General features: G+C 36.6%; 1 protein-coding gene across 2 annotated transcripts in view; it reads left to right on the top strand.

Moving 5' to 3' along the window:
- Positions 1 to 19,413, top strand: part of STAG1 (STAG1 cohesin complex component) — a gene marked incomplete at its 3' end in the record, with an annotated part of 425,107 nt that extends 405,694 nt beyond the window's left edge. The window contains exons 26-34 of one of the 2 annotated variants that reach the window (XM_082840023.1): positions 702 to 803; positions 3,473 to 3,621; positions 4,387 to 4,515; positions 8,418 to 8,623; positions 12,376 to 12,550; positions 14,729 to 14,839; positions 15,384 to 15,498; positions 17,000 to 17,080; positions 17,168 to 19,413. In XM_082840023.1, coding sequence (XP_082696149.1) covers positions 702 to 803; positions 3,473 to 3,621; positions 4,387 to 4,515; positions 8,418 to 8,623; positions 12,376 to 12,550; positions 14,729 to 14,839; positions 15,384 to 15,498; positions 17,000 to 17,080; positions 17,168 to 17,191 — 1,092 coding nt within the window. Of the gene's footprint in view, positions 1 to 701; positions 804 to 3,472; positions 3,622 to 4,386; positions 4,516 to 8,417; positions 8,624 to 12,375; positions 12,551 to 14,728; positions 14,840 to 15,383; positions 15,499 to 16,999 lie in introns of both variants that reach the window. The other variant, XM_082840022.1, reaches the window with a different exon arrangement.
- Positions 19,414 to 19,742: the final 329 nt, after the last annotated feature.

A 19,742-nucleotide genomic window follows, 5' to 3' on the forward strand; every position in this document is an offset into this window, starting at 1 on the left:
AGTTGTCAAGCTAATATACTCACTTCTTTACATAGGTTATAGGTTTTATGCTCTAGCTTGGAAGTAACATCCAGATTTAATGGTCTCAAAGTTTTTCCTAATTATTTACTCACAAGGAAAACTCTTTAAATCCTGTATCCAAAAGTTGAATTATAAAGAAATTAGTTGAATTTTTCTTAATCACTGTTGAAGAAATCAGTGTTTTTATTTTTTATAATGGTAAAATATAGACATGTTATGGGGGATAATGAGTGCACAGAAGTATTCAGTGAAAACTTAAATCTGTTACTGTAATCTGCCCTTCCCCTTATTTAGGCCTACTCCCCAGAAGTAAGCAAGCAATTTTAACTGTTTTGATTTTAGCTCTTTAAGATGTTTCTGTCAGAGTTCTGTTTCTTGATTTGTCACCTTTTAAATCTATTGAATCCATGTTGTAAAGAATGAGGAGTTTTGCTCACCTATATCACTTCTTCTCCTCTTGGAATTACCAATTTTTTAGTTTAATTATTATTAGTTATTTCATAATTTTAAATATCAAATGTGTATTCCTTTAACTTTAGACAATATATTTTAACTCTCATTAGGTTTTTAAGATGAAAAATTAAACACCTCTGTACTCACCTTTCCATTTCTTTCATCAGCCTATTTATCTCATTAAATAGCAACAGTTTTAAAACTATATTTTTTTCTTTTTCTCACAGTATTACAATGACTATGGTGATATTATTAAGGAAACACTGAGTAAAACCAGGCAGATTGATAAGATTCAGTGTGCCAAGACCCTCATTCTCAGTTTACAGCAGGTAAGAAATTTGAAGGGAAAGAGATGAAGAGTAAAATTAATATTATTGAGCACTTCCATGTGCTTATTATTATGTGCTAGGTATCTTACCTCATTTAAATTAGGTCATTGCATTAATACATTACTATGGATACTTTCTGGTACAAAGATGTGTTATGTGTATTTTCTTTAGGAAGACAGTCCTATAGTTCACATTTCAAATAGATGAAATCCTAAGGTGATCTATTCTTAGACCAGATGAAATGCCAAATTGGATATTTTAAAAGTAATCATTTTTAAAGAAAAAATTTAAAAATACATTTTTAAAGTATTTAATAAGGGAAGGGGCAACAATAGTATCCAAAGAAGAAAATACGTCACATGTATTGCCTAAATAAGATTTCTAGTAAATGCCTAGTATTAACATAGAGATGGGAGAGTTGGGGATGGCTGCAGGTATGTATGTATATATTTAGCCTATGATAAAGGTCAGTGGGGAAAGGATCGGGCCTATTCAATAGGTGATAGCCCTACATAACATGCACCCAAAATAACTACTAGGTGGATTACATATAAATGTTAAAAATTAAAAGTTTATAAGAAAATAAAAGGATATTTTTATGTCCTGGAGTAGGGAAGTCCTCAAGGAAAGAAGCCACAATGTAAAAAATTGATTATATATATATACTTACACAGATTTATACATCAGCCAGCACTCTGAACAAAATTTAAAAAACAGTGACAGATTGTGGGAAAATATTTTTAGTGATACATAGCAAATCCTACAAATCAGTAACAAAGGTAAATAAATCCCGTAGAAAAGTGAGCAAATGAAAAGCCATTTTTCAGAAGAGGAAAATTTAAAAAGCAGTAAACACATGAAAAGAGGCATAACTTAATTAATAATTAATATAATACAGATTGAAACAAGGAGACAGTTATCACTGCCAAATAGACTGGCATGAATTAAAATGATAGATAATACCAGTGATCGCTAAAGATGTGGCAAGAAAAGGTCCCTTGTGAAAGCAATTGCTCTTACCTTCTTGGAATATAATTTTGCAGTATATTTCAAAATTTAAGGTATACATTCCTTTTAAACCAGTACTTTTGCTACTTAGGTATCTACATAGATACATGCAGGTGTGCACAAAAACGTATATGTGAAAAATGTTGTACTGCAACAATCTGTGTAATATTGCAAAATTGGAAATAGTCTAAATGTCCATCAACAGAGGAATGGTTAAATAAACTGATACTCTGAAGTAGCTAAACGATTTTTAAGACAAAATATTAAGTGACAAATAGCAAGTTTCAGGATAAAATATATCGTACAGTACCATTTATGTAAAAGTTAACTTTATATATGTAATATATTAATGTGTCTAAATTAGTCACTTTATATATTAATGTGTCTAAATTAGTCACATTTCAGACTTTAACCTTGATTATCTTTGGAGAGAAGAATGATATATAATGGGAAAGAGAAAAGAGAACTTTTACTTTGATATTCGTACAGTGAAATATATTCTTTGTAATTTATTTTAAATGTAAATTTTAAAGTTTAAGGCTATTGTGTACAATTATCTGTGAAAACATTTTAAAGTTTAAGAATTTATTAACAATTATCTATGTATAAATTTGAAAATCTCTGGAAGAACTGCTGTTTCTAGTCATGGCAGAGTAAGTAGTTTAAGCTGGTCTATTGCTAAAGAAACCTAAAATGGTAGACAACATAATTAATAGAAGATAAGAGCTATTTCAGTGAAATGGTGTGATTAAAGTGTATTGAGAGATTGGGAGATGAGGAAGAAAACAAATGTAAACAATACTCAGGATCTTTGTGTAAAGAGAATGAGAAAAACGTGTTGGTAACTGGCAGAGGAGATGGAATTAAGAAGGTAAGGTTGTTTGCTTGATTTTTAAGGTGCATGCATCTAACAGAGAGGGAGTAGTTAATGGATTCAGGAGAAAGCAGTAGCTCAGAACCAAACCACTAAGTAGGTAAAGGACAGGGAGATTCAGTACATAAGCAGGGAGTGGCTTTAGATGAAAGCTTGGGTTATCCGTCTTTCATAATAGAAGGGAAGGCAGATAATCTAAGTGTCTGACTTTGATGACAGAATGATGATTGCTTTTATATTCTTTAGTACTCCAGAGTTTTGTTTCTGTTATTTTGATACAATATATGTAATGTCTATGTAATTATAAAACCTCTTCACTCAGTTTAAGAACTTTTTTGTATATTTTGTTTTATTGGGTGGGAAAAATCACCCCCTATATCTTAATGGTCTTCTTTTACATAATGTTCTTTTCAAAAAACAAAGTTCTGAATCCTGTATTTCATATATTACCATTCCTGTGAAAACAACAAAAAGAATACATAGATGTTTATGAATATGTAGTATATTTTTGTAAACATATTTCCTTTTCCCAACCCAAAATGTGTTCCTTTTTGGTAAAAAAGAAATTCGGTTTGCATTTAATCACACAACTAGCATGAAAATGAGCTCAAGAAATAGTAGATGACTTGGAGAACAGGAACAGTGTGGCTACTGTTAGTACAAGGAGGGAAATATGTGTTTTACCATATGGCTTTTAAATATTTTTAAATTATATTACTTATTCTAACAATAAATAAATATTTCTTAACTATAGGTTTTTTCCTCTTTTTTTTTTTCTTTCTACCAGTTGTTTAATGAACTTGTTCAAGAGCAAGGTCCCAACCTAGATAGGACATCTGCCCATGTAAGTGGCATTAAAGAATTGGCACGTCGCTTTGCCCTTACATTCGGATTGGACCAGATCAAGACACGAGAAGCAGTTGCCACGCTTCACAAGTGAGTGAGCTAAATAAACACTCTGTTATATACAGTCTGGTTTACTGGTATTTACCAGAAACAACTATTATATGACCAATTTTTAAAGTGACAAATTTTAGAATTTTCAAGTTATGAGAACTTTAGAGGTTGTCTAATCTAGTGATTCTCAACCAGGAGGGTATTTTTAATTTGAAAAATAGTTACTTACTTCACACATTTTTTCATCTTATAAAGTATAGAAAGGAAAGTTTAACAGGATGTTCTTATCTGGTCTATTGGTGAGAAAGTGTTGTGGGAGACATCTGTTTAAAAGCACTGTGCAACTTCATTTCATAATGGAAACCTCATTTCATAATGGAAAACTGAATGACAAAAAATTTTAAGTATCTTACAAAAACTCAGACACCTGCTTGGTACCATGACCAGCTCTAAGAACCAAATTTTCTAACAATCTCAGTATCTTTCCAGGGTATTCTGTTATCTCTAAATGCTACACAGGAATTTAGCTTTGTGGGTGTTTAGCTATTTCTTATTATTTTTCCCAATATAAGTTGTGAAATACATGTTCACAATATAAGTTGTTTTCCACTGTAAATAATAAGATTAAATATTATTATGCAACTGTGTCATACAAATTAACATTATTTTACCATTTGAATTTGTCAGATTTTACTACCTTCAGTGATGATTTTGCTGCCTTCCCAACTATTTTTGAAATTCTAGCCCATTGAAGAACTATACTAGCTATTTGGAAGAATAAGACAATATTTTCTTTTATTTCAGGGATGGCATAGAATTTGCCTTTAAATACCAAAATCAGAAAGGACAAGAATATCCGCCTCCTAATCTGGCTTTCCTAGAAGTACTAAGTGAATTTTCATCTAAACTTCTTCGACAAGACAAAAAGACTGTGTAAGTTGCATGTTGCAGGACAAGTGGCTTTTATCATGACACCATTATAATTTTAAATGTTTAATTTTTGAGAAAAATCATCTAGATATAATTACTCTTGGTAACTTAGGCTCTGATAGGTTGTTTTAGGGCAGCGGTCCCCAACCTTTTTGGCACCAGGGACCAGTTTCGTGGAAGACAGTTTTTCTATGGATGGGGGGTGGGGGTGGGGAATGGTTCAGGTGGTGATGTGAGCTATGGGGAGCGGCAGATGAAGCTTTGCTTGCTCACCCGCCGCGCACCTCCTGCTGTGCGGCCTGGTTCCTAACAGACTCTGGGGGTTGGGGACCCCTATTTTAGGGGACTATAATTTTCTTTCAAACTTTTGTATAGTTTTTCTTTGATTGTTTACCTTTCAGTACCCTAGAATTTGCAAGTGGAAATGATTTCTTATTCTCTAATTCAAAGATCTATGAACACTGGCTTAACTATTGTGGAACACTTTCTTCTTTCCTTTTATATTAATTATATTTTAGTTTTATTTTGTTTTTGACTGGTTTCAAGAAGATTGAAGGTCCATTTCGCTTATAGTTTTCTTTAGGATGCTGTTCAAGTCTTCTATTTTCTTTTGTTCATTTGTTCTATCCATTACTGTAAGTGGGGTATTAAAGTCTCTAACTATTTTTACTGAATTGTTATTTCTCCTTTCAGTTCTCAGTTTTCGCTTCATGTGTATTTTGGGGCTCTGTTGTTAGTTGTATATATGTTTATAATTGTTATGTCTTCCTGGTGGATTGACTCTTACTTATCACTATAAAATGTTCTCCTCTGTCCCTAGTAATTTTTCTCTTAAAGTCTATTTTGTCTGATACTAGTGTAACCACTCCAGCTCTATTTTAGTTACTATTTGCATGGTATAGCTTTCTTTCCATCCTTTCACTTTCTGTCTTTTTGCCTTTGAATCTAAAGTGTGTTTCTTGTAGACAGCATATACAGGCATACCTCAGAGATATTGCAGGTTCACTTCCAGACCACCACAAGAAAGTAAATATTGTAATAGGTAAAGCAAGTCACCGAATTTTTTGGTGTCTCAGTGCATAGAAAAGTTATATTTACACTCCACTGTAGTCTGTTAAGTGTGCAATGGCATGATGTCTTAGAAACAGTGTCCATACCTTAATTAAAAAATACTTTATTGCTTAAAAATGCTAACCATCATCTTGACAATGCAGAGTTACTGCAAACCTTCAATTTGTATAAAATGTAGTATCTGCAAAGCACAGTAAAGCAAAGCACAATAAAGTGAGGCATGCCTGTAGTTAGATCATGTTTTTTCTTTTGAAACAATCTCTGCCATAATAATTTCTATTTTTTATATGTCTGTGCCTTTGTTTTTCCCTCTTTTATTGCCTTCTTTTATATTAAATGGCTATTTTCTAGTGTAACATTTTAATTCCTTCAGAGATCTTTAATTATATTTTTTAGTTATTTTCATAGTTGTGGGTATGAAATACCATCTGCTATCATTTCCTTACTCTAATACATCTTTGCTGTCACACACTTTTTTTGTGTACATTGTCAAATACACATTTCTATGTTATTGTTCCAGTGACAGAGCAATGCATAGTTTTATACAATTGCTTTTTAAAATCAGTGAAAAGGACAAAAGATAAGTATATATGCAATTATATTGTCCTTTATGACTACCTGGTAATTACCTTCAGCACTCTGTTTTTTCCTGTAAATTCAGATTACTCTCTGATTTGTTTTTAGCCTGAAGAACTTCCTTTAGTATTTCTTGTAAAGCAAGTAAGCCAGCAACAAATTCTCTAAGCTTTTGTTCACCTGAGAGTGTTTTTATTTCATCTTTAGCTTTGAAATACAGTTTTCTAGATAGAAGATTTTGGGTTGATAGCGTTTTACTTTCAGCACATTGACTATGTTATCCTGCTTCCTTCTGGCCTTTACTGTGTCTGATGAGAAGTCAGCTTTTAAACTTACTGGGAGTTCCCTTGTGTGTAATGAGTTACTTTTCTCTTACTATTGATACTTTTCAAGATTTTTTAATCTTTGGCATTCATCATTTTCACTGCGATACATCTGGTTGTGGATCTCTTTGCAGCTATCCTGCTTGGACTTTGTTGAGCTTTGAAAATGTGTAGATTCATGTTTTTCATCAAATTTGGAAGTGATTAGCCATATTTCTTCAAATTTATTTCTACACCTTTCTTCTCCTGGTACTCCCATTATACATGTCAGTGTACTTAATGAATCCCACATTTCTCTCAGGCACTGTTCATTTTTCTTCATTTTTTTTTTCTCTCTGCTCTTCAGATTACATAATCTCTATTGATATGTGTTCAAGATTACTGATTTCTCTTCTGCCCGCTCAGATCTGTTGAGCACCTTTAGTGACTTTTTAATTTCCATTGTTGTACTGCAGAATTTCCATTTGATTCTTTTTTTTATATTTCTATCTTCATATTCATGTTCTCTATTTAATGAGAGATAGTGTTATTATACTTTTAATTCTTTAGACATGGTTTTCTTTAGTTCTTTGAACATATGTATAATAATTGCTTTGCAGTTGTGGGCCAAGTTTCTATTGCTTGGGGTTTTTTTCCTACATATGGATTACATTTCCCTGTTTCTTTGTCTCATAATTTTTTGTTGCAAACTGACCATTTTAGATAATATATTGCATATGTGATACATTGTAAAATAATAATTTAGCTACTCTTGATATTCATTCTTTATCCTCCTAGAGATAGATGTTGTTGATTGCTTGGTCATTTATTTGGAGTAACAAACTCTGTGAGGTCTGTTCTCTTGCAGTATGCAGCCTCTGCTGTCCCTACTCAGATCTTTTTTTCCCTTGTTTTTTTATTATTTAGCCTGTGTCAGCCCCTTATTAATCAAAGGTTGTGCTTAAACCTCCTTAGCAAGTTAGATTTTTACTGTTGGATGTGGGTGTGGCTTTTGAAAGCTGCTATCACAGTTCAGGGTGTTTACTTTGCCCCATGGTCAGCCAGGGGACCGGCAGCTTAGAAGGTCCCTCACTGATTGCTCCTGAGAAGGGCAGTCTTGGGCCATGTACAGTCTTCCAGACTAACAGGAAAACATGTGATTTAATTTATTTATGTTATTTATTTTAACTTTAATTTTTTAGAGCAGTTTTAGGTTCATAGCAAACATGAGGAGAAGGTACAGAGAGTTGCCATCCCATAGACCCCCTGCCTCTACATGTGCATAGCCTCCCCCACTATCAACAACCAACACCAAACAGGTTGTTTTGCTGGGGAGAGGGTATGCCAAGCTCCTCACGCCACCATTCTAGAAATCCTGCCCTGGTTTGAACACTTTAAAAGAAAAGTCAATAACCTTTTTGAGCCAGACTTCTGATTTTTTTTTTAAACATTGGTATTTAAAAACAAAGAAAGGAGTAAAGGAAGAAATACACATACACCCTTAGTAATACATTTGCTTGTTTAAAAGTATTCCTGAGGGGCTTCCCTGGTGGCGCAGTGGTTGGGAGTTCGCCTGCCGATGCAGAGGACACGGGTTCGTGCCCCGGTCCGGGAGGATCCCACATGCCGCGGAGCGGCTGGGCCCGTGAGCCATGGCCACTGAGCCTGCGCGTCTGGAGCCTGTGCTCCGCAGCGGGAGAGGCCACAACAGTAAGCGGCCCGTGTACCACAAAAAAAAAAAAAAAAAAAAAAGTATTCCAGGAATTTGTGAAGCAAAACCTTAAATTCTCAATCCCTCTCTTTCTAAAGGTAACCACTGTTAATAGTTTAATGTGTGTCCTTAAGGATTCTTCAGAACCTTCAGAGAGAGAGCGAGCCTCAGGTTATGAAAAAAAAATTAAATAAGTGATGCATGAACTGCTTCCATAAAAATGACTGCTGCTTTTGTGTTTCTAGTCACTCATACCTAGAAAAATTCCTAACGGAACAGATGATGGAAAGGAGGGAGGATGTATGGCTTCCACTCATCTCCTATAGAAATTCATTAGTCACTGGAGGTGAAGATGATAGAATGTCCGTGAACAGTGGAAGTAGCAGCAGCAAAACCTCCTCAGTAAGGAATAAGAAAGGACGACCTCCACTTCACAAAAAACGAGTAGAAGGTAAGTGTGCCTTTATACTATGAGGCAAATAGTGTGCCTGATAGTATCAAGAAAAATAAAGTGGTAAATAATCCGTTGAAGCAAGATAATACTGTTAAGCACATTATTTCCTTGTATGTTTCATATACACTGAGAGGTTCAGCCACAAAGGTTGTAACAGACAAAACTGGACAGAAGCGGGTCAAGGAAAAAGAGCTTGAAAAAGCATTGAACACAGAGGAAGATAGGCACAGAGAAAAAGAGGAGACAGGAAGGTTTATAAAACTGATCCCCTTACCATAGATCTCTAATACGTTAAAATTTAAAATAAGACAGTCATAATGTTATTCTATCAAAATGCATCCTAATATAGGAGAGATTTTGGTAAATTGAGGATGGAACTCTGCAGCACAATGAATATACCAGAACAACTTTCCATTTCCACCACTTGGTTGGATAATTTATTTTTGTATATTAAATTAGTGATGGCCAGATCTGGTTTTTTAACCCTCATAGGCTATGGGGAACAGGGAGTTGAACTGTCATGAAAATGCGATCAATAATAGATATTCCTATATCCAAAAAGACTAAAGATTGCTTTATTAAACAAAGCATTAGTCTTAAACTAAGAAAACTCAAAGTAAAAATGCTTATTTCCCCAAATAATCTTGCTCCATCTCCATGCTTCTCCTAATAGAATCTCTCCAAAGCAAGAGAGGACAGTGATCTGCATCACGCTCTGTTGCCCCTGTTCACAACCTTCTGTTTACCTCTGCTGCTAAAAAATAGTGACTCATCAAAGACTTTGCTGAGATCTGCAGCAAAATTAATTAGAATTTAAGTCTAATGTTTCTTTCATCATTGGGGAGGCAGTATTAACTATTGATGAAGAGCACAAACTCTTAAATTCAGAGTTCTAGAATTCAGACCTGGCTTTCTCGTTTTTCAGCTGTGTAACCTTTGAGCATGTTACTGAACCTCTCTAAGCCTCAATCACTGATCAGATGAAGGATGATCTGAGTATCTGTCCTGTTAGCTATTGTGAATATTAAATTAGATACTTCCCCAAAAAAACTTAGCGCACACACAGTGATTACTTAGCACAGTGCTTGGCACATAGGCAGCATTTGATAAATGTTAGCTGCTGTTGTCATCATATAGTAATGCCCCTTTTCTTGCATCAGTCAGTAGATTAGGCTGAATGTATATTTTGAAGAGAATAAAAGATTTGAAAATATTTACAGACTTGATGGTAAAGTTTAAGATTACCTTTCAAGTTTCAGTTTTGGGGCTTAAAATCTTTTTGGCCCAGAAAATGAAAATACAGAACCCTGTCGTTATAGTATAAGATCCTGAACTGTTCTCTAAAGAATGATGCCAGTCATTTCCTTTCGGAATTGTCTTCTAGAGCAGCCTTTTTATCAGGGCACCCCACATCTATTCCTCTATCTGTATTTTTTTTCTGCTCACAGCTTTTCTTAGATGTAATGGTCATCTTAGCCAGAGTTCATCAAATCCTTGCTATACCAAGAATGTGTTTTACGTGCATTACATCACTTAATCATTTATTTGACTAATATTTGTAAAGCACTTAGGTCAGTCCCTGGCACATAATAAATGCTGTTTAGATGTTTTATAAATCAATTCTGAGTTCAACAGTATTATCCAGGTTTTACACAGAAGAAACCAAAGGCTTAGAGAATTTAGGTAACCATGTATCTATACATTAATGGAGCAGTTAGTATTATCGTCCTCAGGACGGAGAAGCATATATGGACCAGATAACCTAATTTGGTAATCATTAAATTGCAAAAAAGAAAACTTGCTCCGTATCAGTTTCAAATTTACCAAGTAACTAAGGTAAGTTACATGTCCAGAACCCTTAAGCAACAGAGTTTCATCTGTTTGGAATGAAGATGAGAGAGCTTTGCAAGAAGTGTTTTCATTGAGGAATCTTGAGGGTTAGGAGGATCTCTTCAAGAAGAGTGAGTTCTTCCTGAAGTTACTCTTTTACCAAGCACCTTCCTAAGAACTGTACTAGATGCTGGAGATTGGGTATTAATTCCCAGTGAAGAAAGGGAGACAGAGAAGCAGGCAATTTCAGTTCAGCGTGGTGAGTGCTCTGATGGGCCAAAAACGTTCTTTGGAAACATACAGGGAGTGACCAAACTCGTAATGAATCGGGGAAAATTTTTCTGGAAAGGATGACATGTAGTAGAAAGCTGAAAGATGGTTTACCAGGTTAAGAACCTAAATAAGACCATTCCTATGATCATAAAATTTTAAGTGCAGCAGAGAATAAAAGTTTTGAATTAAATGTTGAATGAAAAGTGGTATGAAGAAAAGAAGATGTAACATATCTTTGCTGAAGAGATTCAGTAGTGAGCTTCAGATCAGTGGAATGACCTTAACCAGACAATAGGTAGGTATTTCCAGGAACAGAAAAGCCTATCCAGAACATACATGTGTCTGACAAAATTTTAGAAACTGGAGAATACACTGAGAGAGAGAGAATGCTTGATGGCAAAGGAGGAGCCTCACATGCACATGTCTCTGAGACTTATTGGGGGAGGAAAAACAATGGGATTCATACTACATTTTGTGATTAAAATTCTTCAGAAGGAAACACATAGCAGTAATACTATTTTTTAAGTCTTCCCACATCAAGAAAATGCAGTTGACCTAGAACAGTGGGGTGAGGGGGAGCATTAGGGGCACCAGCCACCTATGGAGTTGAAAATCCGTATCTAACTTTACAGTCCATGTACTTGATTCTGTATCCGTGGATTCAGCCAACTGTGGATCGTGTAGTACTGGAGTACATACTTATTTTTAAAAATCTGCGTTTAAGTGGACCCATGCTCTTCAAACCGTATTGTTCAAAGGTCAACTATAATTTAGAATTTTGTAGGTAGAACTTCATGTAGCATTTTATCAGGATTTAGATATGCAAATAATGCTATAAATAGTAATTTAATCTGTTCAAATCTTTATAAATGATCTTTAGAAGAAGGAAAAAATAGTGCCTGGTCTCTTGAAGAAACTTAAATCTAATTACAGAGATAACGTATACACATGACAGATCACCTGCCAATGCAGGACAGTGTATAATTGAGCCCTAAGTGAGCGAGAATGATTTTGTTTCCTCTGGAAGCTAAAAAAGAATGGTAAGTGGGGGCTGAGTGGGGTGATCAGAGAAGACTTCTCTAAAGAGGTAGAAGTTAGAGGCATGAAATCAGTGAGTCCCTCAATCCAGCCCCGCAAGTATAACCTGGCCAAAGAGTTACTTCTCTGGTGACCAGTGCCTAATTGCGTAACAGGATTTGCTGATTTCTCAGTAAAGGCCAGCCAGATTTTAAGTGCTGTCGCCTGGGGCCCCTCTAAGACCCAGTAAATAGGCCTTTTATTGCTTGAGCAAAAGGAAGGTTAGAGGGGTCTCTCTGGCTGGCCACATTCTTCCCCTTCTGTAGGGATGGAGGGACTTGGAAGAGATGATAATGTAGGATAGCTAACATTTGATGTTTACATACATTACCTTATTTAAGCCTTACAACTCAATGAGGTCAGTTACCAATATCCCCTTTTGTATATGAGCAGACTGAATTTTGGAAATTTAATAGCTTATACAAAGTCACACAAGTGAGTGGTGTAACTGGAATTCAAACCTAGGCAGTCTACTCCAGAGCCATGCTCTTTAAATCTATGCTATAACTTCTACCAGAGTTCATTCCACCCATGACACTCTGTGACACTCATTAACTGGAATTTTACAGATGAAAGTCTGGATAATACGTGGCTGAACAGGACTGACACCATGATGCAGACTCCTGGCCCCCTGCCGGCACCACAGCTCACTTCCACTGTTCTGCGAGAGAATAGCCGGCCCATGGGAGAGCAGATTCAGGAGCCTGAGTCTGAACATGGTTCTGAACCTGACTTTTTACACAAGTAAGTAGTAAAAAAATTGTTTTCTTGGCATAAAACCTGCAACTGTTAAAGTAAGAAAAATTATTTCATCTGAGCGTATTGTTTTCTCAGTTAATGAGAAAACAAAACCAGAGTTTAAATAACTTATATTAGAAGATGTATAATAAGTCTGCAAACACTTGTGGATCTCAGTTCCTCAAAGTCTAGAGACCTATAGATGCATGGTGTCTTACTAAGTGCTGATTTCATTTGGAGTTTGCAGATTCATTGGGCAGGTCTGTTTCTTCTCAGAGATTTGCCAAGAACACATGCAGGTTTACTTCCTTGGCGAGAGAGCCTAGAAGAGTCTCTGCTAAGGTTGTTCCTAGTCTGAACACCAAATAGACTATTACTTTTATCAGCCATTTAATTAATAGGTCTTGGTTTATATTTTAAACTTGAACTGTTCATAGATTAAGAATCGTTATTATAGCAGTGATAAATTCTGAGAATAGCGGTCCTTTCTGTAGGATAATCAAGCTCTTACCTTTTTTTTTACTGCACTAGCGATTAAACTGTTTTCTAGTACCACGGCTCTGAAAATCTTGGAAAAGGCAGGGTGATGGCATGACTTTTGCTTTGAAAACCTTAACTTTTTCTTTGTTATTTTCCATTCAACTTTGAAAGTCTGTAAGCTCCTCACTTGTGTTTCTGTTCATATTAGAGTAATGCTGTGAATTACTCTGATGGATAAGAGAGAATTCTCACTAGAACTCAACAAATTTAGCAGGTTGAAAATAGAAAGGGGCAGTGTTACAAGAATTCAGATCCTGGGTTTTCATAAGGAATCTTTGCTCTGAGGATCTGCCTTCTTCAAAGCTGAAAGGATCATCTTTGTCAGCCACTGCATAACTGGGCCATCTTAGAGGGTAGTTTGCCTTATGACCAGCACTCCCAATCCATTTCCTACTGGGGGAGGGGGGGTATCCTCCGTATTGGAGCCTTGCTTCCCTGACCTTACCATGTCAGTCCCTCCTGGCTGTGGTCTGTCGTCTTTTTCCTGCTACAGATTTATAGGTTGAATCAAGGTGGCAGCCTAACATGATATAAAGACAGCTGCTTCGAGAGAACTTTATGCGGCAGATTTTAGCTACCAAAAATCGTTCAAGTTTCCATCCCAAGAGTCATGTTGATTTTATGCAAGTGTCCACGTGCCAGTAAGGATAGAGTACAGGTGATTTGGCTCAGCATGTACCTGAGTCCAAACTTCCTCAGAAGGACTGAGAAAAAATGTGATCTACCCTCTCCCTTGTTCAGCTCTGGAGAGCTCTGAGCAACGAAGCCAGCATCATTCCTGTCCCTTCGGGGACTGAGTGTGCAGCTAGGAACACTTGTAAGTAGGGCAGCAGCTGGATACAGAAGTGTGAGAAGCGCTCTTGTTTAGCAGGGATTTGGGGAAAGAAGCTGATAATTTAAGCACCTGTTGGGGAGGAAAAAGTTTTCCTCAACCTTCTTAGGGCCCCTGGCTGGGTCTAAAGATTTAACTGACAAAGACAGATTAACAGGAGAAAAGCATACAAATTTTATTAAATTTTTACATGTACATGGGAGCCTTCACAAGAGAATGAAGACCTAAAGAAGTGACCAGAGCAGGAAGCTTTTAAGCCCTTTAGACAAAGAAAATTGTGAAGAAATGACAAGACAAACGAGTTTGGACTGGGGTAGTCCAACTAGGGCTAGGTAGTCCTCATCTTAACTAGGAAGATAAGCATTCGTTTAACAGGATTTGTTTGCACGTTCCTCTGCTGCCATCTCTGGGCTGATAAGAGTCTGTCTCCAGTAAAAGGAGAATTTATTTCCTGCCTTTAGGCAGAAAGGGGGGAACTTTTTCTGTGTTTTACTACTTCTTAATTGCCTTCAGCTCAAAACAGTTTTTATCTCAAAGAAGCGTATTTTGGGGTGACATATTCTGATTGCCTTCACACCTAACAACTAGCCTCCACAGCCAGCTTCTCTTGGAGACTTAGGGATCTCCAGTTTACTGCCATTTCTGCAAAGACAGGTCCTTTGATAATGATCTCAACCTTGACCCTGGAATAAATCCAGCTAACTCCCCTTACATGGGGATTAGGCCAACCAACTATGGCTGTTTTAGCATGGGACTGATGACCTAAATTCCTCATCTGCTGCCACAAAATGAATAATAGTACCCTCTCTTAGTCCTCAGATGCAGATCTCTTGGTTAGGCCAGCCGAAATTAGAAGACTTAAATCGGAAGGACAGAACAGGAATGAACTACATGAAAGTGAGAACTGGAGTAAGGCATGCCGTGTAAGTGTTACATCAAGTGTCACAAGAACATGATCACTGTGTGATGGTCATTTTGTGTAACGACTGTGATGTTTGGTCTTAGAAGAGGAGTTAAAATCATAATTTAGGATATGCTATGCAGCGTAGGATAGGAATGGAGGACATGGGTGCTTGAGGCTTTCAGCATTTAAATCCTAGTGTGCAACTTGCCAGCCGTGTGGCCTTGGATAAGCTCTAAAACCTCTGTGCCTCTGGTTCCTCATTTGTAAATTTGGGATAATAATGGCACCAATCACTTAAGAGTTCTGTGGGAATTGATACATAGCTAGCTAGTAATATTGTTACTGCATTTAAATTATACTTCCTTCTGATGAGTTGAGATGAAATCTTGAGTTAACCAAATGAATGATTCTTAATTCCCTTAGAGTTCAATATCATAATTTGTGCAGTCTACTGGTTGTAATTGGAAGGTGTGCTTCCATTGGTTAAAAGACGCAGTGTAAGAGCCAGAACTCCAGGTTCTATCAGTCTGAACAGCTTTCTGACTATGCTTTTTCTGTATCAGTCGGGGTCTAATGGAGGAAGATGCTGAGCCCATCTTTGAAGATGTAATGATGTCGTCCCGGAGTCAGTTAGAAGATATGAATGAAGAATTTGAAGATACTATGGTTATTGACCTGGTAAGGAAGTTCAATACATTTTTCTTCTGTTAAAATATGTGAAGGTGTTGGTGTAAGATGATGCTCTTGTTTTCAGAACCCCGTGAGAGGAAGAGGAGGAGGAGGTAACATTGACCAACAGTGGGCAGGGCCCGTGTAGCGCTTGTAGCACTTGTGGGCATTTGGATGAGCTTATGTTTTTCAAGCCTGTTTTCAGAGCAGTCAGATTTTCAATTCTGGCAATAACAGGAACTGGCTCCTTATTACCTTCATGAAAAACAGCTTACACTAGATCTTTCAGTATAGCATGTTCATCTGGCCTCTTGTACTTTAAATCGGAGTCTGTGTACACTGCATTCCAACATAGCAACCAAATGCAGAATATGGACCTTATTTGTTCAATGTGAAGAGACATGTTTAAAATAAGGAAATCTGAATATGGACTAAGTGTAGGTGATATTAAGAAATTTTCTTTGTCAGAAATAGTAATACATGGTAGTTATGTTTTTTTAAAAGTTTTTATCTGTTAAGAGATACATACTGAAGTAGTCATACGTGAAATGACATGGAGAAGAAAAAAACAGGAATTCAATGGAACAAGATTGGCCAAATGTTTGAAAATTGTTTAAGCTGGGTGATGGGTGTATGGGAGTTCATCATACTGCTCTCTCTATGTACTAATTTGCTAGACTGCCATAACAAATACCATTGACTGGGTGGCTTCAACAGAAATGTATTTTCTCACAGTTCTGGAGGCTAGACGTCAAATAGCAAGGTGTCAGCAAGTTTGATTTCATTCTGAGGCCTCTCTCCTTGACTTGTAGGTGGCCATCTTCTCCCTTTGTCTTCACCTGATCTTTCCTCTGTGCGTGTCTCCTCTTCTTATAAGAACATGGATCACATTGGATTAGAACCCACCCATACGATCTCCTTTTACTTACCTCTTTAAATGCCCTGTCTCCACATATGGTCACATTCTGTGGTCTAGGGGTTAGGAGTTCAACATATTAATTTGGGGGGACGTAATTTACCCCATAGCGTTCTGCTTTGTATGTTCTGAATTTTCCATAATGAAAAGGTTTGGTAAGAAATGTAAATGAGACCATATCCAATCTGTAACCCTCCCTCAACCCACCCATCAGTAGCTGTCCATCTACCTGCTCTGGGGAATTTAGTGAAGTTTTGTCACCTAGTGTTTGATCAATCTTATAATTATTCCATGATTGAGAGGTATGTTCTTTGTTTATAGGCCCAAAAATTATTTATATGCATTTACACATTTATTGTAATTTGAAATTTATTTTTATCTGATTTATAATTTATCTAAGTGATAATTAAAAGCCAAATACTGTTACATTTTTCTTTAATGTATGCTCCTGTAAAAGCCAGATTCTTTTCCTTTCAAATTGACCCTTAACAGTTCTTTATATTTATGATACTATTAGAAATATTAGCTGATTATCACAGTTCATTGTCTTAATGTATCTCAGGAAAAAATTAAGTATCTGGCTTCTCTTTCCAGCCCCCATCAAGAAATCGGCGAGAGAGAGCTGAGCTGAGGCCAGATTTCTTTGATTCTGCAGCTATCATAGAAGACGATTCAGTAAATGTTAAATTATTACTGTTCTTTATTATGGTTTCTGGGTCTTGTTTATGCATGAATTTAATAATTGTGTTTCACTTTTTCTAGGGATTTGGAATGCCTATGTTCTGAAGTCTGAAGAAAATTTACAAATCTGGAACTCTATTATTTAGAGCTAGAGGCCTATATACTGTGATAGCTTGTATGGGGAAAAAAACACTTTTGATGTGATCTGATTTGTTTTTTAATCAAATGATTGAGGTCAATCCCTTTTTGTAGTGACAGAAGAGGAGCATGTAAATTACCCAAGAGAATGTTGGTGAATGTCACCTCAGAAAGACTGACCTGAAAAATCATTTGTGTCCTATTATTGGACTTATCCCAATACAGATGGGTGTGTTTTTCTGGAGGGAGGAAGAAATTTTAAATTTTTAAAACAGCTGTCAAGATAAACACTGTAATACACCTGTTTTATGAAAGCTCAGCATTGAGTAAAAAAAAATATTTTTAACTTTATTTTCCTGTTGTACAACTTAAAAACCGTTTTAACATTTTGCCTTTTTATGTTTTAAAAGCTAACCATTTTTATTAAACCTATGAGTAAAGCAGCTCATCCTAATTGCCGAAGAGTGTTTTGGAGCTCACTGGATTTGGTTGGACCTTGTGGAACACAGAAATATGGAGGAGCAGAATACTGACAAGCTAAGATGAAACTCTGACAGTGCATCTCTGCCAAAAACCATATACCCTCTGTGGACATGGATATGAATTCCCCGATTTTATATACTCTTGAATAAAAAGGTTTATTTTTATTTATAAGGGGGCATAAAATAAGACATGTCCAAGCAGCCATTTTTCCAACAGATGCTGTACACCATTCATTTTATATAGATTAGGGAGATTCAAATACAGTACATTTTCTATTGGTATTTGTTCTGTGCATTTTTAGCAACTTCTACCAGCAAATAAAGTATTCTCAGTAAAACAAAAACGGTTCTCAAGTTATCAGTTTGCTGTTTTTACCACTTAGTTCATGCCCTGCCAAATTCAAGTTACATGGACTTCCATTTTCTTAAAAAGATAATCATGAAGAACTCCTTCGCCATTCAAACATAATTTTAAGTGTAACATAACCGTGTCTACTTCCCATGCACTTAATACCCTTATGCACTAATTTTGTGAATTAATTAAGTTTACCGATTATAGACGTATGTGCTGCATAGAAGTCTGTGCTTAGAGGGTGAAGGTCTTACGCTTACCTTGAAATACAGCAACATTTCAGTGTTAAATGTGCATATTAAGGATAATTCTTTGGGGGAAAGAAATTATGAATCTTCAGGACAGCCTTTAATGGTTTAGAGTTACATTCTGCTTAGACTTTTATGACTTGCTGCTACTGTTATTTTAAAAAGCCCACTTTCTTCCTTTCTGATTTTTAAAGTAAGCCTCAGAACTTCCAAACCAATCCATTTACAGCTGTTTCTGGGCTGGTTTTTAAAGTACAGTAGCTGCAACAGAGTGATGAGGCTTTCCCTTTTTACCAAAAAACAAAAGCATTTAAAAAAAAAAAAAATCTGTGCACTCAGTGACTATGTGGGAAAGCAAAATGGATTATTTTATTCATCCTTTTAGTAAACAGACAAAACAAACTTTTCTCAACATTTGTACAGTTCTGAAAAAAACTTGGTCACCAAAAATGTTTTATCTGCTAATTGAGCAATTCCTGGGCTCCAGTTGGGGCTGGGGTCTCGCTTTCCTCCAGAAATGTGGGTTTCACTGGAAGTGAAGGGGCGGGGATGATTGGACTGTCCACCACGCCAGCCCTGCCCGCCTGTGGTTCTGGCCAGGGAGCAGGCTGGGAAGTGCCCTGGCACCTGCACAGATTGATCCTTGGCTTGACAGTTTCACGTGGAAAACAAACAGATGCTGACTTAGAATTGTGGACTACCGTGCAACAGAAAAGGCGTAATATCGACTCCAATGGGTTTCCAGTTCAGTTTGAAGTCAATCGAATTTTTGTATTTTCAGTGTCTCCTTGATTGGTTTTGCTAGTAATTCTGTAAATTGTACATTTGCAATATGAGGTTTTTTTCCTTTTGTACAATTTGAAACTGATGCTTCACCTTTCCTTTAATAAACTATTCAAAATCAGGCTTGTGGTAGTCATCCTATTGTTCCTACTAGGTAAAGCTTTAAAGGGGTGATTTCTTGTCCTGTCGACAGATGATGAAGCTTTCCCTTTTTACCAAAAACTGAGAGTTTGCTCTTTCAGATCATTTGTTAAATGATGGCAAAATTCCTGTATCAAATGAGGCTTTACTTTTTTAAGCAAGCAGAATCTTAGGACTAGCTCATCAGTTTTCTTTCATTCTTTGTATTTCCTTGGAGAGAGTGAGAGACTAGCTAGGCCAAGTGGTCTGTGATTCAAGAGGAAGCCTCTCGTGGGCTGCGTATTGGAAGAGGCATTCAGGGATTATCAACTGGTCTGAAGCCTGGGTCCTTCCCCCACCCGAGATCCAGACCCAGCACTTCTGCACGGTTGCCCCCATAGCAGTGCCCTGTAAAGATCACTTGTGTTCTGCATGGCTGCTGAATGAGGGCTTCTCTTGACACTGCTGCCAGGTGTCACTCTGAACAAGACTGTATCCTATACTTTATGGGCCTGACTGTGTTCTTTGGGCCG

Source organism: Leucopleurus acutus (assembly GCF_964270905.1).
Source record: "Leucopleurus acutus genome assembly, chromosome: 5".
Taxonomy (NCBI): domain Eukaryota; kingdom Metazoa; phylum Chordata; class Mammalia; order Artiodactyla; family Delphinidae; genus Leucopleurus; species Leucopleurus acutus.